The sequence below is a fragment of the Carassius carassius genome, chromosome 9, assembly GCF_963082965.1.
Source record: "Carassius carassius chromosome 9, fCarCar2.1, whole genome shotgun sequence".
NCBI classification, from domain to species: domain Eukaryota; kingdom Metazoa; phylum Chordata; class Actinopteri; order Cypriniformes; family Cyprinidae; genus Carassius; species Carassius carassius.
The window spans coordinates 30,662,371-30,689,368 of NC_081763.1; the positions used below are offsets into that span (position 1 = coordinate 30,662,371).

General features: G+C 35.9%; 1 protein-coding gene across 1 annotated transcript in view; it reads right to left on the bottom strand.

Annotated features, from left to right (window-relative positions):
- The window catches only part of LOC132149574 (coronin-7-like), a 114,624-nt gene that overhangs the window by 72,234 nt on the left and 15,392 nt on the right, over positions 1 to 26,998 (bottom strand). The window contains exons 8-9 of the mRNA XM_059558952.1: positions 2,727 to 2,810; positions 2,482 to 2,564 (exon numbers count right to left, since the gene is read on the bottom strand). Coding sequence (XP_059414935.1) covers positions 2,482 to 2,564; positions 2,727 to 2,810 — 167 coding nt within the window. The remainder of the gene's footprint in view (positions 1 to 2,481; positions 2,565 to 2,726; positions 2,811 to 26,998) is intronic.

Here is a 26,998-nt window from a genome sequence, read left to right on the forward strand (position 1 = left end):
CAGCTCGTAACGAAAGATCAATCGTACCACAATGTGCGGCTGCAAAGTAAATCACAACACAAAACAGGCATGAACCATAAAATTGTTATAAAAGCAAACAAAAGGGTAATTCCTCACACGGAGCCGGAGGAGGGAGTGACTTGTAGCCACTTTCACTTAGAAACATCAAGAGGTTTAGCAACATGACCCTGCCTCAACTCACTTAATGTTTGCTGCACGTCGTTGCTAAAACTCCCCGTCAGGACTCAGGACTGTTAAACCTAGAATATGAATCATCATTTAGTGGAACTCCCCGGCGACTTTAAAGGAGGTTTTCTGCAGTCTCCATGAAGCATCAGAGCACTGTGACCATGTTTCAGCGGTAATGCAGTGATTATCTGACTGGTGCCATATCAGTACCCTGAGATCAGGATCCAGCATTATCTCTTTAGGCTTGTAATGCTCCACACTTTTAGATAGCAGACAACAGCTGACCTCCTGTTTTGTTGCTAGCAAGGGGAAGTGGTGATTGCATTTTCCCCCCAATTTACTTCTTTATTCCAGTTTGTCCTGGACCGTAACCAGTCACGCAATTAAGCCAGAGAAACTCGGCTCTGAGCCGGCGGCCCTGGAGAATAAAACTCTGGAAATAAAGAGTAGTGCAAGGTTTAAGACAAACACGGCTCCAAGATCTGACGTATACAACTGAAAGACAATTTGATGCAGGAAAACACAACAGGGAAAGATGATCGTGAACAAAAGTGAAGTACTCCAAATATGAAGGAAAAAATATATATATATATTCTGCCATGGAAGCACACATGTTTTGGGCTTCAGCTTCATTGGCACAATTCTGGTGGGGAAAGGGTCACTGGGACCTTTATTTTTAGGAGTGAACTGGTGCTGACATGAGGAAAATGTAAGAATGTCAGACAGCTTGACTCCAGATGATCTGCCTCTCCTCTGTCAACCAATAACACAACAATGGCAAATACTTCATGCCTCCTCCAACCAGTCGAGATGGCCAGCAGCTCCGTTGTCTCGCATCTTTCAGTCCAAGTCAAATAAAGTCACAATCTGCCTATTGAAACAAGCTTCTGAGATCCTGTGACACATTCATGGATCGTATAATCTCCTACAATGGTGCATATATCACTATTAAAAATAATGGTTCCATCCGCCTGACCGGGGGAAACCAGGCCAGACCCAAAGAGCTGGGTGTTTAAAACCCTACGGTGTAAAACCTATTGAAACAAAGCATTCTTAGAGAACAACCTCTGTGTGCTCATGCTAAAAAAATCTCCTCTCCAGTCGCTCCATACACACCTCTACGGCTGAGCGGCGCGCCGGACCACAGCACAAACCGCCCGCTGTCCAGAGGAGAGGAAACAGAGGTGCCCCAACACAAGTGTGTAAGCTGCAGGGTTTCTTCTGTTAACACGGCTGCAGGAGTGCCGAGGCACATGGGATGCCTCCTGATGGACCTCCGCCATCACAATCAGAGCGTACAGCCACGCTACTAAAACAAACTCCACAGCGCTGAAAGACTTGAACCTGCTCTTTCAAAGACCACATTCACATGCACAAGCATATTCCTAAATCATTACTAAACTGTGCTCCATTATATTATGTGTACTACATAATCAGATTTTAAATTCAACTCATTTTTAAAGTTGTCAGTCAGATTTTTTATTGATTTTGAAAGAAGTCTGGTATGCTTATTTGAGGATGCATTTGTTTGATTAAAAACACTGTAAAACTATTTGACATTATTAAAGTTTTTACTATTTAAAATACCATTTTCTATATGAATATACTGTAAAAATGTAATTTATTCTTGTGATTCAAAGCTGATTTTCAGCATCATTCCTCCAGTCTTCAGAGTCACGTGATCCTTCAGAAATCAGTCTAATATTCAGATTTGCTGCTCATAAATATTCCTGATAGTGAACAATGTTGAAAACAGATGTGCTGCTTTATATTTTTGTGGAAAGCGTGAAATGTGCATATTTTTCAGGATACTTTGATGAACAGAAAGTTCAAAAGAACAGCATTTATTTGAAATAAAAATATTTTGCAACTTTGTGAATGTCTTTACTGTGACTTTTGATCAATTTAATGCATCCCTGTTGAAGAAAAGTATTTATTTCTTAAAATTTAAAAAAAAAAAAAATCCATTGACCCCAAACTAAATATTCAATATTAAAAGTAATGAATATCATTCAATATGCATACGGAAAAATTACATGCATTTTTCCAATTTACTGTGCTTTTGCATGCCGTTTTAAAGGATATGAGAAAAATGCATTGATAATTATTATTATTTTATTTTCAGAATAAAAGATTTAATGAACTATATACATGTAAATGTGGTCATTGATGCTCAAGGTTTTTCTTCCGTCCAGCACACGCATTTACACACCTGCAGACTGCAACGAATTTCCCTACACAAACCATAGAAAATCTATCAAATCCCATCACACTTCGGTGTGTTTGACTTACGCATTGGAGGTGGCCAAAGACACCGAGCTGAGAGACGAGCTCAACTTCCTGCTGTCCCAGAGTCTCACTTCCTGCTGCCTCATCTGCAAACACAGACACACTTACACTTTACATTCCATTACTAACACATCGGAGAAGCAAACCCATTATAAATGAGTGATTAGTGCACATTGCACTACATTAAACATAATCATGCTTTTATCCTTTAACTGTACTTTTAAGTATACAGAAACTGTCTGAGTTACCTGGTTAAAGCCAGTAGTGAGCAAGTTGTCATCTTTGACCCAAAGGACCCGAGAGTCTCTATTACCCTGATGACCCTGGACACACTGTAGAGACACAGAGAGACACTCATGAAATCTTAAAATAGGTCACATGCTTTCAGCCAAAATCGAAAAGTGTCACTTGCTAAGCATCAAATACAAGTAAAGATTGGCTTTGGTGAATAAATCCTCTGCTAGTTGGCTGCTAACCTTATTAGCCAAACTACCTTTTAAACTGCTTTCAAATGAAGAGACAGAACAGAGATTGAGAGAGATGTATGGGTTGTGTTGAAAGCAGATGTCTGACGGCGGTCTGTCTTGAACCATGTTGACATCTAAAAGAGCCTCTTCTTCCTGTCCTTTAAAGTTGACCGTGTGATAGCAGGCAGATCAGGGCCTGTCTGTGATGTGAATGACAGACGGCTAAATCACTCTGACATCATAACCGTGCTTCTGAAAGCAGCAAAACAACAGTTCAAACGCTGGGAAGAAAAGATGCCTGTCTGTGTTTGATACAGAGATTTCTGAAGACACTGTGAACTTCTGCACAACTATGACATTTACTCTGAAAGGTCAAAGGTCAAACTCTGCTGAAGGGACCAGCTTGAATATTCAGGCTGGTTTATGCCGGTCTAGATGGTGGATCAACACAGTCGTGAGTTGCAAAAATCATTTACGCGTTTATCGAATTCAAAACTGCAAGTTGGAAATGTAAATAAATTGAATGGAAATTTAAATAAATAATTCAATGCTTTAAAATGTATACAAAAAAAAAATCTGGGAAATAAATATAAATCGAATAAAATTATTTATTCAAAATGCATTTAAATAAATGGACTTTAAATATACAGAAATACAGAGGGAAAAAAAATAGAGTTCGATAGAATGCCTGAAATTCAGAATTCTAAAAGAAAGTTCCTAAAGTCATTTAAAAAGAAATAAGAAGAACTAAAGGTGATAAGAAATTCAGAATAAATAGTTTTAAAGATAAAAGAAAAGAAAATTTCAAGGAAAAATCTGAAAAGTTTGAAAAGGTTCAGCATGAAAAAAATGGCTTTAGCGAGTAAATCAGGAGTTACACTGAAAACAAACACACTATGAAACAATTTTCATTCAGACATTGCTAGTAATTTTCACAAAGAACAACAATGAAAGGGCAAGTAACAATAAATTAAACTTGACTTTTTTTTAAAAGTATAATTCTATTAATTCATATTCTATAACAATATAATTTCAATATAAACATGATTTTGCCATAAAATGTATGCTCAATTTTGAAATTGTGTAAAATAGCTGTCAAAAATATTGATTGCTGGAACTTTTGTCTTCATTCATGCCACAAATGAACTTTGGACACGTATGCATTAGCTTCTTTTGGAAAGTGACTTTTGTTCATTCTAGGTACGTACTGTATTAATTATTATTATTATGAGCACCATGCATGCTGCAGATGAGCTTTACAGGAACAAGCCTTTTATCAAGTCATGATCGATAGAAGAAAAATATCCACCTTCAACTGTAAACCTACACCTTCCACGCTTTCATATGAAGGTTCTTTACTGACACTGACGCTTCTACTGTATGAGGAACCTTTAACATCCGTGGAATCTTTTCATTCCACAAAAGATTCTTGTAGTGGAAAAAGTTTCTTTACATTCTTCACACTAAGAAAAAAAAAGGTTCTTTTAAGAACTGATCACTGAAAGGATCTTTCAGGAACCAAAAACTGTTCTTCTATGGCATCACTGTGTGAAACCCATTTTTGGTACCTTTATTATATTCGTTTTTTTTGACTCATGTTTTTCGTTCAACATATAATCTTTTTCCTGATTTAACACTACACTTTATCAACAGTTTTTTTTCTTTTTTCCTCAATTAAACACCTTCTTAAAACACACTTTTTCACACAAAAACATTGGACAAACAACCTGTCTGAGCTGGAGTGTTGAAGAGGAAGGAGGTAATGTGAGTTTGGATGTGGAGGAGAACATCTGAGTTTGGATCCGAGCAGCTACTGATTTCATCCAAATGGAATCTTATCTCCACATTAGTTCAGGAGGAGTCAAACCACACACATTCACACCAATACGAATCATTTCCTCTAGCTTCGGTCATCCCGACCTGAACTGCCAACAGTGACTCTGGAAATAACAACTGGGCTAAAGACTCAGGAATGTTATAGAGACAAGATCCATTAGTCTGCATGGCCCAAATCCACATCTGAGTGAACACAGGTTCTTCATTAGCATCGAAGATTCCATAAAGAACCTTTAACATCCTTGGAGCCTTTTGAATGCACAGAAGGTTCTTTAAAGTGGAAATGGTTCTTTTTAAGAACTGTTCTCTGAAAGTTCTTTTATGAACCCAAAAATGGTTCTTCTGTGTCATCGCAGTGAAAACCTCTTTTTTAAGGTGTTCCAGCAGATGATGTGGGACGTATGCGAAAGTGACAAATGTGGAAGCGCAGAGAAAAGAGCAAAACAAAACACAGATTACGAATAAGAAGTAGAAAATGAGAATTAGTAAAGAAAACTGTTGATTTCAGTAGAAGCAGAGAGGAGACGAGACTGGCATATTCTAAATATGATTTTTTTTTTACACAAACGCATCGATTAGTTTCATAAGGCCTTTATTCACCCCCCGGAGCGGTGTGGAGCACTTTTTATGGTGGATGGACACACTGTTTTGGGCTTCAAAATATCAACCCCAGTTCACTGCTATTATAATGCTTGTAGGAGCCAGAAGATTTTGTTAAATATATATATATATATATATATATATATATATATATATATACACATATCTTTGATTGTGTTCGTCTGAAAAATAGAAAGTCATCTGGTTTGAGAGTGAGTAAATCATTTGGTTATTTTCATTTTTGGGTGAACTGTCCCTTTAATTGTCAATAGTGGCTAACTTCAGCAAAATAGGCCAACATGATCTTGTGTGCTAGATTAGTTTTCAGACAGACTCAGACTTCAGACAGGTGTGGTTCCTTCAGCACCCGAGTTCACGCCATCCAAACAATCGAAGCGCTGACGTCAAACGGAGCAAAAGCTTAAGTGTAAAACGCCCAGAGTCTCTCGTCCTCATGGCATATCTGGATGAGGTCTGGAGTTCAGGCATCTATCAACCGTGCACACGCCCAGCACATAAAACCACTCACACGGACGGCTCTCAATATATGTCCCTCAGGGGGGACGTAGCTCTCGGGCCATATTGTGCTCCATCAGACCTCATCTGGAAGGTATGGAGGTCTTTGGTCCACATCCAGGAAGAAATATGGTTGCTGGATGAGGACCAAACATCTTCAGCCTCGGGGCAGAGGACGTGAAAGAGATGAATCACAGAACATGGCTCAGATCTGTAGCCACTCGCAATTAACAAATCAACAGTAATGACAAGACTTTTATACAGTCAAGATGCATTTTTCACATTGTTTAAATCGCTAAGGCAGTGTGAGCTGTGAGAATGAGGGATGCACAGTATTTATAAAACATATAATATAAATAAAATGTACATTATTATGTCATATATACAGTACAGACCAAAAGTTTGGAAACATTACTATTTTTAATGTTCTGCTCATCAAGCCTGCATTTATTTGATCAAAAATACAGAAAAAAATTAATATTGTGATATATTATTACAATTTAAAATAATAGTTTTTAAATTTATTATACTTTAAATGATCATTTATTTACGTGATGTAAAGCTGAATTTTTAGGATCATTATCACATGATCCTTTAGAAATCATTCTAATATGATGATTCATTATCAAAGTTGGAAACAGTTCTGCTGCTTAATATTTTTTCAGAACATGTGATACTTTTTTAGGATACTTTGAAAAAAAAAAAAAAAAAAAAGAAGCTATGTTTTTAAAATATAAATATTTTGTAATAACAATATACACTACTGGTCAGTAATTTGGGGTCAGTCATTTTTTTTCTTTCTTTTTTTAAATAAAAATCAATACTTTTATTCAGCAAGGATGTGTTAAATTGATAAAAAGTGATAGTAAAGAAAATATATGATTAGAATATATGTTATTAGAATTTTTTTTTATTTTGAATAAATGCAGTTCTTTTTAACCTTTTATTCATCAAATATATTAGACAGCAGAACTGTTTCCAACACTCATAATAAATCAGAATATTAGAATGATTTCTAAATGATCATGTGATAGACTGGATGTTACATGTGACACTGAAGGCTGGAGTAATGATGCTGAAAATTCAGCTTTGCATCACAGAAATAAATTATTTTTTTATTATTAAGTATATTCAAATAGAAAACTATTATTTTAAGTTGTAATAATATTTCACAATATTACTGTTTTTTCTGTATTTTTGATCAAATAAATGCAGGCTTGATGAGCAGAAGAAACTGTTTTACTCAATATTTTATATCTTGTATATATATAAACATATTTTCATATATTATTGAATTTAATTGAATATTTGGTAGCACTTTATTTTACAGTCCTCATGTACATACTATGTACTTATTATAGTAATTACAATAACTTTGTAATAACTAGGTACTAATCCTGAACCTACCCCTAAACCTAACCCTAGCCCATGTAGTTACCTTGTATTACCAGAACTTTCTTAGATAAATACACTGTAACACTGTAAAATAACACATGTACGTACACGTACTGTAAAATAAAGTGCAACCGAATATTTAATTATAGATGCTTGTTTCTCTTGCCATCATCTAACGCTCACTTAAAGTTAATGTTCAAAAACATTAATTCAATAACACTGTTAAATGTTATCTTCAGCAAATCTCATGATAACTATTTTCAATGTTATGGCTTATAACTTATAATTAATAATATGCTAAGATTAATAACCTTGGCAGATATTAACTTGTACTTACTAAATGTTATAACAGTATTGTGTGTAAAAATGATTAAATAATACAAATAAAACACTTTAACAAAAACTTTATAAATGCTCCAAGTGATTTTAGGCATCACATAATTATAATATACAGTGTGATGTAAAAATGTATAATTATTTTGTGATTTGCTAAAGAAAAAATAGTGATATTTGTGGAATAAAATACATAAATAAATAATAAAACAAAACAAATAAAAAACACACACACAAAAAAAAATTTAAACTATATATATATATAATTTTTTTTATTTTATATTCTGTTGTGATGTCTAAGTTCTTTCAAGTTCTTTATTTAATGTCTGCAATTTTTCAGGTAAAATTTAAAACCAGTTCATCCCTGTTGAGAATATGAGTCTGACGCCCAAAGAGCGACAAATCAAAGGTAGAAGAAAGTGAGAAGGAACGAGAGATGAAGACAGCAGACGTGCCAGGAGTCCCTGGTCTGTCGTTTGAGTGTGTTGTCTGCATTCATCAGTCTGTGTGAACTCTCAACCTTTCTCTCTCTCCGTTCCCCCTACTTTCCCCTTTTGTCCTTTTCGTCCTCCCTCCGTGAAGGCCCCGAACGACCTGTTCAATGTGTTCGCATCGATTCGAACAAACACTGGCAAGACTCGTCCTGAGAGAGACTGCAGCGTTCAGGAAGAGATGAAACTCAGAGCCTGACTGAGAGATGGATATTGAGCTGATTCACACTTACACAGCCATCACCGTCATGCCAAACAAAACCACACGCCACTAAAATCCCAGCGATTAGAAAAATGAAAGCACACTGAGGTTTCAGACACTTTCAGAGATTCATTCAGTGGTGATCAAGTTTCTGTTTTCATCAGTAATGCTGTTCAAACAGCTGGACAAACAGTTTTGTGACTATAACAGCAGCAACATTCAAATTTGACACAACACTGTTGAATTCTTGATTCTGACTGCTGACAGGATCTCCAATAATACATTTAAAATCAATCTTGTTAAAAGATACAAGTGAATTTAGATTCATTTATGAATTACGACATTCATTTTCACTACAGTGTTATTTTTTTGTACCACTGAAATATTATTATAGGTTTATTAATATTTAAAAAAATATGTAAATGTTTCATAATTTCTGTTTTCATTATATATATATATATATATATATATATATATATACATATATACACAGTATTTATTTTATTTTATTTTTATATACAGTATTTTATTTATTTTTTACAGTATTTTAATTTTTATTTCATTTCATTTGTATTATTTTTGGAGGGGGTTTATATGTATTTATATAGTTTAATTCAGTTTTAGAGTTTTAGTTATTTTAGTACATTAAGTTCAACCAAATGAAAATGAGAAATGTTGGAAACTAGTTTTCTAATTTCTTTAATTTACAAAAACACTAACAGTACACTTATATTCATAATACAATCAAAAAAAAAAAAGCTTAACATCTTAAGTGGTGTTTCCATTCATCAAGTCATTTTGTTGCAGTGCATTAAAGCCAGATTAGGCTGCTTTGAACTACTTCCTTATGAAGTATTTATGCTTAGAGTCCAAAAAAAGTCTTTGTTACCACATGCACGTGTCCATCTTGTGCTATGAAGAGACTAATTGATGCCAGCCTGTTGCAGTAGTCAAAATAAATGCTCATACGAGGTGTAGCGTGTTTTTGTAGCATATACTGTGTAGCGATGACGTCACAATCTTACTATTTTATCCTAATCTGAGTTCTTCACTTTTAAGGTGCATGCCTAAGATGTAAGATGTTTAGCAGATGAGGATGTTGGAGGATGATGTCATTAGTGTTCCTGCAGCTGCGCTCAGGAGGAGAACGAGCCATTTATCATCCAGTTTGGTTAAACAGTGGTTGACGTGAAGAGTGTGAGGCCTGTGCCATGTGTGAGCGTGGTAAACTATTAGCTCCTTCACATGTGCTTTACAGACATGCCGTCAATAACGTCACAGGAATCAATCAATCATAATACTGTGTCCGCAATGACTACTACTGAGACATTCAGTCACATTTTTACATTTTACATTTTTACATTTCACATACTTATCGATCTAGTATAAAAAGTATACATATCAATTCTCATATCAAGTATACATATTCTCACATAGAAAACAATTCTTTAAATTGTAATAATATTTCACAATGTTTTACTGTATTTTTGATCAAAGACAGCCTTGGCGAGACTGCTTTAAAAAAAAAATTAATATAAAAAAATTATAATTACAAACTTTTTACCACGTGTCGTATATGGTAGTAAGGGTGTGCGATATTGACTAAACTTTGGCTGATTTGAGCCTGTCATGGATAAACAAATATGACACTGTAACTGCAGACAGGTGGAGGAAAGCCCCTGTCTTAAGTGGTTCATTGAATTAAAATGATTAATTCAAAAAAATAATTCACTCAAAATTGTTTCTCATTAAGAAGCAAAGCAAGTGACTGCCTGCATCCGAAATCTCATACTTAACTACAAAATAGGAGGCGAAAAACTGTACGAAACAAAGGTAGAATGTCCAAATTCACAGTTCTCATGAAAAAGTAGGCAAAAAGTACCTACTCAAGAGAGTATGCAGCCTTTGTCCTTAATGAATGGATCACCGAATTGTTGACTCCAATGATTCATTCAGATAGAGATTCATTCAGAAACAAAACAGTGTTGCAGTGTTGCTCTGAGATGCACAAATGTCCTGCTCCAGCTTTGTTTGGATTTGGAACGGTTTTCATTGGTGAAACAGTAAAAATAAAAAGATAATACTGTTTCTAAACTGTAACTCATTCAGTAACTTCTTGCTTGTTTGTACTGTTCTTGTATATCACTTTTGCGATTGAGCTCATGTGCGTGTTGGTATTTGAGAAAACAGCACTCTTTTGATTGATCCTCTGGTTAGGGTTTGCCGTCCCATATAGCACAGTTATGCACATTACTTTTTTTTAATGCACATGAAAGAATTTACTCGCCAAATGTGTTTCCATCTCCTTTTATTGGCAATAACCCTTTTTCGCACAAGTCAAAAACTTCTTCCGAATTAAGGGATTTTTATTCTAAATTTGTCGTTTCCATTACTCGATTCTGATGTGATTCTTCAAAATTTAATCGCAATTAATCGTTTGACAGCACTTATATATGTATATAAACCAGAAACCCATACAGAGACATTTGATATAACTCATAACTTGCATTATAAGGAACATACGCGCTAATATCAGCTTGCATATCATAAAAAATATATATAATTTATATAATCAAAGACAGTAAATGTTACACACCAGACTAGCTGAGCTGCCAAGACACCGTGATGTTTCTTTAGGACTCACTACTCTGCTGCAAACTACTCTGACACATCAAGTAAGTTCCTGAGATTCATCTCTAATAACGCGGCCCTTCAGAAACATGCACACGCCAGCAAAACGACATGAGAGTGCCCTGTTTTCTTTAGCAGAGGAACAAAGTGCAGCGTCCAGAATTCACCTCATGCTAAACGAGCCGAGATCAGATCAAATCCATGCAGCTGCGCGGCAAAGACAAACCCTTCGGAGAGCGTTTGAGAAAACACCCAGGAGAACCAGAGATGATAAAAATAGCAGTGGAGAACACCTGAAAAAAGCCAAAGCTCGAGTCAGCTCCTGGAAGAAAGGAGATTTATGTCGAGCTCCGCTACCAACCAAAACAACCTGAAGGCCCGCTGAAGGGCTTTTTTGTGCGGCGAGGTTAAACAGACGGAGAGCACAGCTGTGTCACTGACAGAGAATGTCGATCCACCCGGAGAGAGGACTATCAGGTGTCCACCAGCACATGTGGGAGCAATTTCAGCTTCTCTTCTTCTCCCGCACTTCATACGCCAGTGGCAGAGAGATCAGTGAGCAGCAGACCTCAGAAATGTAGCACCACTTCATATTTTCCCCTCTGTGTAACCATCTCTTCTTCTTCTTTCATTGCTTTTCCAGTCGTGGATGGCATCTGTCATTGATGCTGCTGCTGACCTCCGTCACACTGATTCAGCGTTAGGTTTCCAAACAACTTCTTTCTGCTGGTTTGCTAAAGAATAATGGCCGCATAATAGGGTTTCTCGACATGTAACAGTAGTACAACTGTTTCTGGTGCTATATAGACCCATACTTTGAACCCTAGAGTCAAGATTGCTGTTAACACGTGCACGCTATTGAAAGCCCCCCCCCCCCCAATCCTTTATCAAAATGTAATACCTTACTTATCACAAACCATATAATGCAATATTTCTGATTTGACAAAGCAGGATATCGACTTATATTCATGTTCTATCTTCACACAGCTACTGAAAAAAAAAAAATTAAAATATCTTAAAATCATACTTACTAAACATGTAATATTTAAATATTTTTTTTTTTTTTTTTTAAATAAATGTTTAATTTTCACATTAATTTCAAATGTGATGTTTGACATTTGTAATGCTGCAACAGATTTTTCCAATAATTGCAGTTATTTTGAACCTTTCATTCCTGAAAAAAATATTTCCACAAAAATATGAAGCAGCACAACGGTTTTCAACACTGATAATAATAAAAATGTTTCCTATGTACCAAATCAACTTATTAGACTGATTTCTGAAGGATCATGTGACTCTGAAGACCGGAGTAATGATGCTGAAAATTCAGCTTTGATCACAGGAATAAATTACATTTTAGTTATTAAAAACTTAAAAATATAAAATCTTACTAACCCCAAACTAAGCATATTTTGTTTTGAGTGACTGCACTGGCAGAACTTTTTGTTATTTTTTTTAATTTAAAATAAATCAAGTCAAATGTATAGGCAGTATGACAAAATACACACATAAGCTAGATATAAATCCATCTTTAAGGATTTTTCCAGAAAAATAACACCATAAGATTAACTCCTCGAGAAGCCCTTTTTTTGCAGTATATAGACTTCTAATGTTTTGTACATTTCGGAGCTTGATAGCATCTATCCTCATTCACTTTTATTGCATGGAGATGTTTTGCCTAATGTCTCCTTTTGCGTTCCTCTGGTAAATGTGATCATTGTTGGGACTGTAACATGAGCGTGTGCTCTGACAGGGTTAATGAGCCGAGCGGGATCTATTCACCTGATCCACGTCCTGATTAAAGAGCCTCTGTTTCCTCTGGATGAAGCATCTGGTGTGCGTCACCCACAATGCATCTGGGATTGTCCTTCCCTTTCAACCTGTGCCTGATTTTACCATAACCACCTCTCTTTCGTTCTTCTAATCAGACATCCTGGATGTTTTCTTCTGTGTTTGTTGTTTAATTAGGAAAAGCCTGCTCTCAAGCTCTGTTTGCAGTAATGGCGACCCCTTCCCTCTGTAAATGTTCACTTGGTGTAACACGGACGGAATGAAGAAAATCAAAGCGAGGGGAACGGACAAAATGCAAACCATCCATTTAATTCCTCCATTTCCTGTACAGTCTACTACTACTCTTTCACTGCTGATTAAAACCATCTTCCTGCTTCTGCTGCCATTTTCCAAACCAAAACTACACTGTCAAGAAAGATGGCACAGATGGAAAACTCAGAAAATGTAACAGACTGCAAGCCTTTCCTGGAGCACCAGAAACTATGGCAAACAGCTGTGAAAGCATCTACTTGTGCTGTAAACCTGATGTTGGCTCAAGGCGCGTGTTTGTGTGCTCGTGATTTCGGTTTAGAAAATGATTCATGAACTCATTTAAGTTCTCTGCAAAGATGCTTTTGAGAATAAACAGACAAAATGACTTCTAACTGCGTCGTTCTCATTAGTGTATAACAAACATACAGCAATACCACAACAATTCATGAACAAATGACTCTTATGAGCTGGTTCATTTAATGAATCAGTCAAAAAAAAGATTCATCAGAGTTATCCGTGTGAATCAGACTCACTCACTCACTCACCAAACATGAAGCCACTCTAGTCAACAAATCAAATCCAAAATGTGCAAGCTTGAAATTTGGTTGTCCATTTGACAAAAAAAAAAGTTATCAGAAAATTCTGCTTTTTTTATCTTTTACTTATAATTAGTACTTTCTCCATAGTACTTAATGGATTTAACATGGTTTCCCTTAATGATTCTTTATGATTCACATCAATCTGACACTGATTATAATATGAATAAACCTATAATTAGGATGGAAAGATTCAATGTACAGCACAAGAGATGGAAAATAAAGATGGGACAGTGGAAAAGAGAAAGCCAAAAGGAAAGACTTTAGGATAAGCATCATCCCAGAGAGATCAACAGCGAGTCCAGGGATGCCAAGCCCACCAGACAGATGGAGGAGTCAAACGAGTCCATTTAAACGCTCAATTGGATATACTGGAGCTAAAGATGCAGATTATGAAAATACATTATTTTGTTAATTTATGGCGGCTTGGAAAAAGATTACTGCAGAAATAAGAAACTCATATTTTCATACACACCCAATGAGTGCAATAGTGCAGATGTGCATGTATCACTAGCATATATTTTCATAAACTGCATGAGACAGGAATATTTCAGTGGAGTAACGAATGTGATGGAGAAATGCACTTGACTGTCATGAGAGCTCATTGTGCTTCAACAGTTTATGAAGCGAACAGCTAAATGCATTTGTTCCCATTCATGTCAATGGAGAGCTGTTTTACATACTGTATACAAATTATTAGAAAAAAGATGAGTAATAAGATTAACCGCCCAAGTAAAATAAATCAGTAAGTAAATACAGTACATCTATCCACCCTGCTGCTCTTGGATGACTGTTTTCCCATGAGTTTGCATTCTGATTATGGCTGTTTCTCCATCTACAGATACTTTCATGATGTTTATTATAAACAACAGATTGTTAAATAAAGGTCACATACATTAAAACGGTTTTGGAAAACTTTATACCAGGCCTTCATCATTTATTTCTGCTACTTTTCAAACGCCTTTTATGTTTAGGTTTTATTTATCCACATCTCAGACCCAAGACTTCAGTAATAAAATATGAAAATCATAAAAAATAATGGCATTTGCAAAACTATGGCCTAAACAAAAAGGAAAACAAACATAAATCTACTCAAAATTACTTATAATTATTTACAATTTTGTCCAAAATAAAGATATTCCATTGTTACTGCACATTTGCCAAGGAGACAACGGTGGAGAACTTGAGCTGAAATGTGGGAGAGAAGAAATACATGTATTAATAACTATGAAATTAGCCTTTGGCAAGACAAACGAGATGATCATTTTGTTCCAAAAGTGTGAAATTATCATTTCGACCATCATCATGTGAGAGAGAGTGAAAAACTGGAAAAACATTGTAAATGAAAAATTAGTAGACAAATTAAACTAGCCTGTACAGAAAAAGAAACAAAAAATACTGGTTGAGCAAAACATTTTGACACAAATTGCTAGTAGATTTTTACCAGTAATTACAAACAAATGACAAACAGGAAGCCTGTTTCCACCACTGAATAATATTTATGTTTTTCACAATTCAAACCTTTTCTCATTATTGAGCTGAAACAACAGTTATCATTCAACTTTCCGCTTAGCTGAGAGCCAATAAACTTGGATTATCTTGTTGTCTGGACAATTTATAAAAAAATTACGTCTGAAAAAAAAAAGATAAGTTGTATTGGCAAAATCTCAAGATAATTTTACAGTGTGTGGACTATTTTGAAAAGCCATCTTGTGTGGATTACAGGTCTGCGCTCTTTGACTGACACAGGGCTCAATTTCTGAACTCTGCTCTTCCTTCAAGACTGATCGGTGTATAACCGCTCACCACACAGACGTCACTGCCTGCCGTCGCAGAGGAAGACAAATATTGGCATCGGGATGAAACTTCCAAATGGAAAAATCAGAAAGAGGGGGAAAATGGGAGTGCAGGAGAGATCAAATGATCGCTTTAGAAAAGACAGAAGAGGAAGAATACAAGGAAGAAAAGTTAGACTATGAGCTGCAGACAGAGAGTGATGGGAATCAAATCAGTAACAGATTCGGAAAGAGACCTGACCAGAGCCATGATTTACACATTTGCTTTTCATAACTACCAATCTATCTACACAACTATCTATCTACCCGCTGTACCTACTTACCTTCTGTCTATCTGTCTATCCATCCATCCATCAGTCCATTATTCCATCCATCCAGCCTTCCATCCATCCATCCGTCCATCCTTCCATCAGTCCATTACACCATCAGTCCATCCATCCATCATCAGTCCATTAGTCCATCCATCCGTCCATACATCCATCCATCCATGCATCAGTCCATTCAGCCTTCCATCCATCCATCCATCAGTCCATTACACCATCAATCCATCCATCCATCCATCCATCCATCCATCCATCCATACTTCCACCCATATATCCATATATCCATCCGTCCATCCATCCATCATCAGTCCATTAGTCCATCCATCCATACTTCCACCCATATTCCAGTCCATTCAGCCTTCCATCCATCCATCAATCCATCCATGCATCAGTCCGTCCAGCCTTCCAGCCATCCATCCATCCATCCATCCATCAGTCCATTACACCATCAATCCATCCATCCATCCATCTATCCATCCATCAGTCCATTAGTCCATCCATCCATACTTCCACCCATATATCCATATATCCATCCGTCCATCCATTCGTCCATCCATCAGTCCGTCCAGCCTTCCATCCGTCCATCCATCCATCCATCCATCCATCCATCCATCAATTCATCCATCAGTCCATCCAGCCTTCCATCCATCCATCCATCAATCCATCCATCCAGCCTTCCATCCGTCCAGCCTTCCATCCATCCATCCATCAATCCATCCATCCAGCCTTCCATCCGTCCAGCCTTCCATCCATCCATCCATCAGTCCGTTAGTCCGTCCATCCATCAGTCCATTACACCATCAGTCCATCCATCAGTCCATTAGTCCATCCATCCATACTTCCACCCATATATCCATACGTCCATCCATCCGTCCATCCATCCATCAATCCATCCATCAGTCCGTCCATCAGTCCATTATTCCATCCATCCAGCCTTCCATCCATCCATCCATCCATCAGTCCATTAGTCCATCCATCCATACTTCCACCCATATATCCATATATCCATATATCCATCCATCCCTCCATCCGTCCATCCATCCATCAATCCATCCATCCATTCATCTGTCCATCAGTTCTATCAGTTCAGTTCAGTTCATCTATCTATCTATCTATCTATCTATCTATCTATCTATCTATCTATCTATCTATCTATCTATCTATCTATCTATCTATCTATCTATCTATCTATCTATCTATCTATCCGGTCATGGGGTCAGACATGAGATCAGCAGGCAGAAGGTTTGCCATTTATCTAACTGTGAGGGAGGCTAAAAATACAGCGAGAAAGACGGAGGTTGAACAGACGTTCACTCTCTGAGGTGCTTTCTCACCGGTGTTGACTTACAGCGCTTGGCACTAGACATCCAAACAACTCCTGCGACCTCGCTCACTTCCTGAAGATCTCTATACCTCATCATCCTGCAGCACGGCTCACCACCAATAATATAAAAACGCATGACCGGTCAACATAATCTCACAACTCTTAGCTACTTTCAAATGACCTATAAAGTGGAAGATATAGATTAGCATTCATGAATTGTCTCTGATAACCAACACCAATGGGAAAGTCATACTCTGTTAGCACAGACGTGTGCTGTTTGCACGAAAGCTGATGCAGTGTTTTCAGAAATAGTCCATCACAGGTTGTGTGGTAAGATAACACACACAGCTAACACGTCACAAGTGCTACCCTTAAACGGAACAAGTAACCTGAGGATTTCAGCGTCAACCTTTTAAAGGTAGTCCTGGTTTTATTTAAAAGCCATGTTTCCGGAACAAGCATCGAATCACGATGGACGGGCGAGCACTTCGCCAAGAGGTCAGGGTGTCCGGGAGACCGGGGCCTGAAGCAAAAGGATGGGGAAAGTAACTCAATCCAGGTCCTGTGATTGCTGGGAAAAACTTCACGGTGCAAAAAGCATTAGCGATCGCGAACGCGAACGCCAAGTCATTGAAAGTCATATCAAGTCATGAAAAACCACCGGCGGCCACAGCAATAATTTTCATTGAGGTCGCATTGCTCAGCGGCATCTGTTAAGGTGATATAAAGAGCTAAAAACAGATTTAAAAAGGGGAAATTGAAACAACTTTCTCATATAACTCATGCAGCTGCTCGAGGTGGGATGAAAATGATAAAACTGACAAAACAAACTGATAACTGGTCTGGATTTAAACAACACATCTCATACCGATGCACGTGAAGAGCCAAGAAGAGTTTTCCAACTCAGGACAGGTTACAGAAACAGTAGATTGGAGAATTCCTCATTTAGGGGCACTCTACCAAAAAAAAAAAGTAAAACTATATTTTATCTATGGTAAAACTTCTATAAAAAGTCCTAGAATAAAAATATGATCATGCCGTCAATCCGTCTTTAAGGAGGAGACTGACTGTCAAATTCTAGGTATATATGGTATGTTTGTAAATTGTAAAAACTATACAATAATAATAATAATAAAAAAAGTATTTGATGTCAAAATAAATGAAAAAAATTCAGGCAAAACCTACTTTTCAAAACTTTAATTAGAAGAAAAATTATTAAACAGAGAAAATATTATAATCTATTCTTCAAAGCAAACAAGCGAAAAACCTAGACGACAGGAATAAGCCTAACTGAAGAATCATCCATAAGTCATCTTCTGTTAAATTTAAGGCTTTAACTGTGTGAAACCGATGGGAAAACAAAGTAACTTGAGTGGTAATGCGTTACTTTACCAGTTACTTTAAACGAGTCATGACCCACAATTTGCACTTTTCCACGAGAATCAATGTATGTTATGATTGCCTAACGATTATACACTGGCCGGGAAGCCGATATTTAAAAGTGAAGCTTTGTTTACCTCAGGGTTTGTAAAATAGCCCACGTGCACACGCACTCAAATACGAGATTTTGATTTCTTCCCCGTCTTGACGTCAAGACGGGGCAGGATATACCATATATGGACACCGCAGCAGGAAGCTCGCCCTTCCCCTCTCCCCATCATATTCAGTCGAGAAAGACGCTGGAACAGTGCACACGTGAGTTGCTCTGTGGTTGACTGCCAGAATCAACATGTAAATGTGTTTTCTCTACCAAGAACGGACCTAGCTATCAGAGACCAGTGGATTAAATTCATTTTTAATGAAGCGGTTCCTTTAACCCTTCCCACTGGCTTATCGTTACGTGTTTGTGCTAAACACATTGTACGCTGAAATCCTTTACAAATTTGGGGCTATATCAGGCGAAGTTGGCATCAAAGCTCGGGAGAAGCGCCATTCCAAAAAAATTGCATGCAATTGAAACGGTAAGACTGTGTTTTTTATTGCTCTACTGTGTGTAACAAACAGCATCTAACTGCTAATGCAGCTATTGTATGCTATTGCGTCTGTCACTAGACAAATAAACGAAAGACTGGAGGTGAAGTAATTATTTATGTTCCCTGTAAACAGACTGGAAAAACGGACTTTTGACTCCATTATAATGATTTCTTAATTCAAAATATGATCAAGATTGCGTAAGTTGATGTATTCGGGGAATTTGCCAGTTAATAGTAACATTTAAAGCCCCTTAAGTGAACGAAATGACTCGAAAAAAGATTTGTTCATTTTGATGAACGACTTTGAACAAGAGAGTCTGGCGTTGCCAGATTGGGTGTTTTTTCCGCTACATATTAAGGCCGGTTTACGGTGTGTTTTATGTGTGTTTTCGCCTGGAAGGCTTTATAGAAATCTGGCATCCTACTGAACGAAGTTAAACTGAGAGAGCGTGGCGTTCACAGACACCAGAATGAACGACTTCACAGTAACGTTCATCAGGCATTAATGCGTTACATTCAGTTCATGTTCGCCCAAAATATGAACGAGTTCATGAACTATCGTTCAATGAACGCGTTCAGGCACAACACTGGCAGGAGTATTAGCTTCGAGGTATGGGGAATGGCTGCTAACGTACTTTGCAAAAAACAAATGACTGAGATCATTATGAATTCGGTTATTGTTTATTTGTTGCCTAACGCTTATATATGAGGCGCCGTCTAGTTTGTGTGTGTGTGCTGTGCTCGTCTTATATTTGTGTGTGTGTGCTGTGCTCGTCTTATATTTGTGTGTGTGTGCTATGCTCGTCTTATATTTGTGTGTGTGTGCTGTGCTCGTCTTATATTTGTGTGTGTGTGCTGTGCTCGTGTCTCATATGAGTAACGTTATGTGCGTGAGTTCATATACATGTATGTGTGACCACTTGTGTTTCATATGTGTGCGTGAATGAAGTTTGATTTAAGCCCTAAACGGCGCCTCATACTTATACACTGGCCGGGAAGCCGGTCGCGTTCATTCACAACTTGTGCCATGATGTCAGTTTGTAATGATATGCTAAAGCGTATATGCCTGCGTTGTCACCCCCCCCCCCTTCCTGCAACCAATCAACGCGCCCCTCATTTGCATTATTATAATGACCGTCCACGGTCCACAAAAACTGTGGCGTGGGATGAGGAGATCGCAACAGTGCTCTGCTGGATTCCCTCCCAACACGCCATCTTGGCTCCAGGTGTCGGACACGTGTGCGCTGAGATAATTAGCAAGAAAAGGAATGTCTCTGCTAATGAGGCCTCTGCAATGGAAAAACCACACACGCACATGTGCAGAGTCGATGCCAGCTGGCCCAAAAACACACACCTCACAGACTTCACAGAGCCGAGCTCTCAAGATTCCTTCATTCACATTGTACCGCTTAAATCCCGTACAGTCAAGACCCCGACGGAATCTGCAGACTTCTCACTATTTATTTTGGCGGGAAATTCTGTGGAACACTGCAGAATGGATTGGAATGAACTCGAGATTACAGGAAATACTCATTTTGGCCTACTTGTTGGTAGCTGAAAGCATAATTAAAATTTAAACAAACACAGTGGATGTGAATAATTGTGTAAATGAGGGGTGTGAATGCAGATACTCCCACAGTCTTGCTTGTCAGGTAACTAACACTCTTAAGGCTCGTTCACACCAAGAACGATAACTATAAAGATAACTATAATAGCGTCCACACCAGCGAACGATATTGTTTGTGTATTCTAAGCGGATGCACGTCTGCTGCTTTAAATTCTCGAGCTCATTACAGCAGGATTGATTTTGATTGGTTGTCAATGTTTTTATCGTTCATCAGAAAAAAAAATTGTTTTGAAAGTGATTCCAACGATATCGTTTCGCTTTGCCTTTATCGTTATAGTTGTGGTGTGGATTCCGCTATTCTTTAATATTGAGAACGATTTTTGAACTATATTTTTATCGTTATCTTTATATTTATCGTGCTTGGTGTGAACGGGCCTTTATTCTTGGAAGCTAAGTAAAAGTTTAGCACAGATAGATTTTTACTCGTCAAACACTCTGATTGAGAGCTTCAGAGTTTCACTCTCCATCAGAGATCTGTGATATTTTTTAGTTCATCTGAATGGATGTACAGTATTTGACGTATCGTAAAATCTAGTGTGAAGGCGCACACTTCACCATCACTTTGTCTCACACACATGCAGAAAGAGAGAGAGAGAATCGATGCGCCACATGTAAATTATATTCATTGTTGTATTTTCCTGTCAAAATAACGATGTACCTTTGGAATTCTTCAGCTTTTAAGAATTGTTGGATTTTCCGGTAGTTGGTGAAGGCTAATGCACAAACGACAATCACATTGGCTGTATTGTATTGATTTCAGCAAATCATTTTGACCAAACGCACACATCTGGATTAATATTCATGAATCCAGCAGCTCATTAATCCTTATCGCATTTTATATTGTTCTTATTAGTAGAATTGGTATTATTAATATATTATCAGTATTTTTTTTGTGTGTTTTTTTTTTTTTTTTTTCAACACTGAATGACCAAAAAAACACCACCACCAGTCCAGTTAAACTAATATTCATTAATATTCATTCAATCACGGTTATCAAGTTTTAATTCTAGTTACTAAAGTTATATCATTAAATAATACTTGATTACCATATTATAATGCTTGACAGACTAATGTAAAGAGTGTACTTTCAGTTCTTTAAAAAACTGTGCCATTTTACAAACAAATATATATATATCAGTCTGGCGAGTAAACTAAACAATTTACTAACCAATGGCGATTCAATTGCCAAGGTGTCCATAGAGGGTTGTTTCAATATCTTTTCTTTAATTCAGACTTATATATATAAACATGTATTCATTATTTTATAATAAAAAAAATATATTTTATAAAATATTACAAAATGTAGTATTTATTTTTTAAATAAATCTATATTAATTATGCCATGTAAATCACTCTGTAAAGTCTATTTTTTAAACATTGTTACAAATAATATAGAATTATGTAACATTTTAGTAATATATTTATATATTTAAAATTAAAAAAATAAAATAAACATTTAATTTTAATATTTTTAATTTATTTTATATTATTTTAAATATGTAAAATATAAAACCTCCTGTGTGTTCATTTTTTATAACAATAATAACAACATTATTATTTTATAATAATATTTTATAAAATATATTACACAATGTATCATTTATTTTGACAAATAATTTATAGATGGAACATCATGCATAACATATAAATCACAGTGTAGTGTATTTTTAATAATTAGGAATAATAATGAAAATGTAAAATCTTAAAAATATTATATTAATATATTTAAATAAAGAAAAACGGATTATATGTAAATTGCTTTAATGTTTTAAATATATTATATAAACAGAAAATATTACATTTTAGAATGTTAAATGTTATAAAAAAATATAAATTATAATATAAAATGTTGAATTTAATACATAAATAATATAATAGCTACTGTATATGAAAAAAAGTGGTCTAACCTCCTGCCTCTTTACATAAATACATATCTTTCCATTCTGCTGGTTTAATAATGTAAAAAAAAATACAAAATAAACATTTGCAAGGCCGTCCAAAATTACATAAGACAGATCTGGTATTTATGTAGGATCACAATGTGTTACATGAGCTTCAGAGAAATTAACTGCCGGAAATAACTGAACACGAATGTGAAGCACGGGTCTGCACCTGACGGCCAACACTAACACATGAAACACAGCGTCCTGAGAGACTCTGAACACACATTAAACAGGCCAAAGCATGACAGACCTGAGTGTGAGGTGAGAAACAGGCCAGCTGTGAGCAGATGTGTTCTTCACAGGAAGTACAGCAGGCAGGTGACGCTCCAGAACTCATTCACCAATGAGAGCCGTTTCAAAGAGATCGGACGAGAAAAACATCTCACTGATCCAGAATCAATATTTACAAGGCTGTGCGTAACTATGGCTGAGACTGCGATTTGGACGGCACAGACGGTCAGTGGATGGAAAGCACTGGTAAAATGATCATCTGCTTATCATGTATTTGTCTGGCAGTCGAGTACGAGGCGTTTATCGGTCCGGTTCATCGGCATGAACAATGACAGATGTTAAAGAGAAAATCATGAGCTCTGCATGACAACTCAGAAATATATCACCAGCAATAGATTCATGCCAGACTACGGTTATACACTCTGATGAAGTCCACAGAATCAATACACACACAACACTATATGGATACAGGACAAAAGAAGAGTAAGTGAATGGATGAATGAATGAATGAAAATAGAAAGAAGAATACATAATTATTTAAAAATAAATAAATAGGAATAAGTAAATAATTATAAACAAATATTAAAAATAAATTAATAAATTTAAATAAGTAAATGAAAATGTGAATAAATGTAAACAGAAAATAAGTATGAATAAATCTATAATTAAATAAAAAGCAAAATTACGCCCAAATTATTTTATATTTATATTTTAAATAAATAAGCAGGTAAAGAATACGGAGTAAATTAATTAAAAAGTAAAAACAAACAAATAAATAATTAATTAATTAATTAATATAAATGGGTAAATAAATATGAACAATGTAACTAAATAAAAAGTAATAAATAAATATGTGAAAACAAATATAATTTACTTATACTTATTTTGTTTATATTTTTAAATAAATAAACAGGTAAAGTATACAGAATAAATTAATAAATAAAATGTACAAACAAACAAATAAATAATTAATGAATAAAAATACAAATGGGTAAATAAATAAACAAATTAAAAGAAAAAGTAAATAAATACTTACGTAAAAACATATACGTATATATATTTACTATAACGGTAAATATTTTGTTTATATTTTAAATAAATAAACAAACAGTTAATACAGAATAAACTAATAAATAAAAATGTACAAACCAATAAATAATTAATAAATAAATACAAATGGGTAAATAAATATAAACAAAGAAATTACAGAGTAAATTAATACATCAAATGTTCAAGTAAATAAGTAAAATTATTTAATCAATAAAAAATACATGTAAAAATAAATAAAAAGTAAAAGTAAATAAATGTAAACAGTAAGTATAAATAAATGCATAGCATTAATTAATCAATTAATGTGAAAAAAATAACTCTATAGCACTATAAATCTATATCTTTTTCTCTTTATTCCTCCCGTCGTGTCCTGCATTGATACAGTGTGCATGTCCACTCAGAAGTGTTTACAGTAACAGAGCAATGCTATGATTACTATTCAGCAGCGCAGTGATGGTGTACAGTACGTCTGAAACTTATCATAGCAAAAACAGCCTCTTTAGAGTCAGATAAATAATCCTGGCTTTGGGAAGATGGCATGCCTCTAATAGTTGATAAACCGTTACAAGCAGAACATCCCCTTTCACATAAATCAACGTCACATTTTTGCACAATGCTGTCAAATTTTCCTGGAGCAAAACAATAAATGTTGTATATCATATTTACAAATGTTGATACTATAGAACGTAATGTTTGTATTCCACATCCTCGAACAGTAAACATCTTTCTTTTCTCTCTCTCTATGTGGAAACTGCACAGCCAGGTTCACTGCGACTCTTGATTCAAGCTGTGAGCGTTTAGCATTAATTCTCATTTGAATCTTCGACAGAAAGACGTCAAGCCAAGACTGCCTTAAGATCCAGCAGCTCACGTCAACAGATACTCCTCATTTCAAGTCAGAAGAGATGCCTATGCCCTCGCTGCCATCCTTAAAACATTACAGTAAAGTCCACAACAATACAAATATGCAACTTCAAGTAAACCAAAAGGCACTGTATTATATCTTCTGCTCAGCACGCCTACATGTATTTGATCAGAAATACAGTAAAAATGGTAAAATTCAAAAATATTTTTTACAGTTCAAAGGAACTATATTCTATTTGAATAGATTTTAAAATGTAATTTATTTCTGCGATGCAGCGCTGAATTTCCAGCATTATTGCTCCAGTCTTCAGTGTCACATGATCCTTCAGAAATCGGTCTAATATGCTGATTTATGACATATCTAAAGATACGGTTGGGACACCCAGGTTGTCTTAAATTATAAGATTCACCACAAAAAAAACAGGACAAAAGTACTTTCCGTTCTACTTTATGTTGATTCAAAGTCACTTCTCCTATTATCGGTTATGAATTATGGTCTATGAGTTTCCATTCTTCTCCTGAAGCATACGCTGCTTGTTTTCAGGATATTCTGGTGTAAGTTTAACCCACAGGACTAATATATACCCAGTTTACTCATTCCTTCCTCGGTGAAGCGTCTGTGTGCGTGTGCGTCTCCCACAAACCCTTGCAGTCGCTCAGTCTGCTCTCGACGTTGTGCATTTTTTCCCTCTCCGTTCCAAAGCCTCTCAGATTTCACAAAAAGCAGCAGAAGCAGAAATCGAGAGAACTCTTGCCCCCGTGTCCAGAAAATATTCCCTTTCCTGTTTCCCGTCGCTGCCAGGGACCGCAGCGCGGCCTGAAACTATGAGGAGGATTTCAGCCACACGCAAAAAGACAAAAACCTGCGCATCCCACCCGCTCCATAACAGTCCTCTTCCTAATCGATGCAAACCACAAGAGACGACGGCCACAGGACGTGACAGCAAAGGATGCTGGGTATGTAGGCTCGTGAATTACAAAACTGGTCCAGATTGAAGCAGATGACATAATATCAATTACCACAGAAAGCTATGTTGACAAACAAACAATGCACTTACAGAGGAAGACAACAGCAGGGTTGAAAAGCAGAAATGTTAGGCTGCACTCACATGAATGATTCAGTAAACTAATGTTTATTAATCGAGGGTCTAAGTGTCTAAATGGCTCTGTTAGTGCAGGGAAACAGAGGCTGGACAGATAGTTTGGTCACGTCCTCTGTGCGAAAGTGTGAAAGTCCCCACTTTAACAGGTGTTCATGGTCATTAAGTTAAAGTTACCAAGATTTCAAGTTAAAGATTCAAACTAACTTTGCTGTTGTGGCTAGAAGTGCAATATTAATATTAAAATATTAATAAATGAATGAAGAAATAAATGTTTACTTATGAATTATTTATTTAAATTAAATCTCAAATAAAATAATAAAATTAAGCATTGTTATTTTGATATATTGTGATGCATTGTGATATTTAACAAATATACTGCATTAATGAAATGAATAAAATGAATGATATAAAATACTAATAAATAAAATGCATGCAATTAAATAAGTAAATAAATATGAAAATACTTATGATTTTCCCTTTACTAACTGCTTAAATATAAATAAATTAAAATAAAAAACAAACAGTGTGATATTAACTTGACAAATGTATTCAAATAAATAAATACAAATGGATAAAATATTATAGATTAAGAAAAAACAATAAATACTTTTAACAAATAAATTAATAATAATAAATTAATATTTGGTAAAAAATACTAAAATAATAAATTAAAGTCAGTATTATTTTCTCCGGAAATCAGCGTTTCAGAAATGCTGTTGATATAGCTTCTATCTTGTTTATTATATCCTGTATTAAATATAAAAAATCTTAAAAATAACTAAAATTGGATCATTACATCTCATGGTGACGAGGAGGTCTAAGACGCACCAAACCACAAGCCACGAGTCTAAAAGCACACTTTTCAGTGTGAGCTTCGAGTGGTTTGGTGTGAGTTAGGACCTTAAATATGCATTTATTATATAGAAATCAAGACGCAGCAGGAAATCTCAAAGCGAGGGCCTTTGAAACCTCAGTTTTGAGCACACACACACACACACACACACACACACACACAAACACACACAGAGAGTCGTGCCAGCTCCCCAAATACAGCCGTGTGCTCGAGCGTACGCTAGCACTGATTACAGATCAGACTCGTGCCATCCAAAAGCACAAATTACACAGTTTCGCCTCTTCCCGTAAATACCACGTACAATTAACCTCTATTTTTACCCC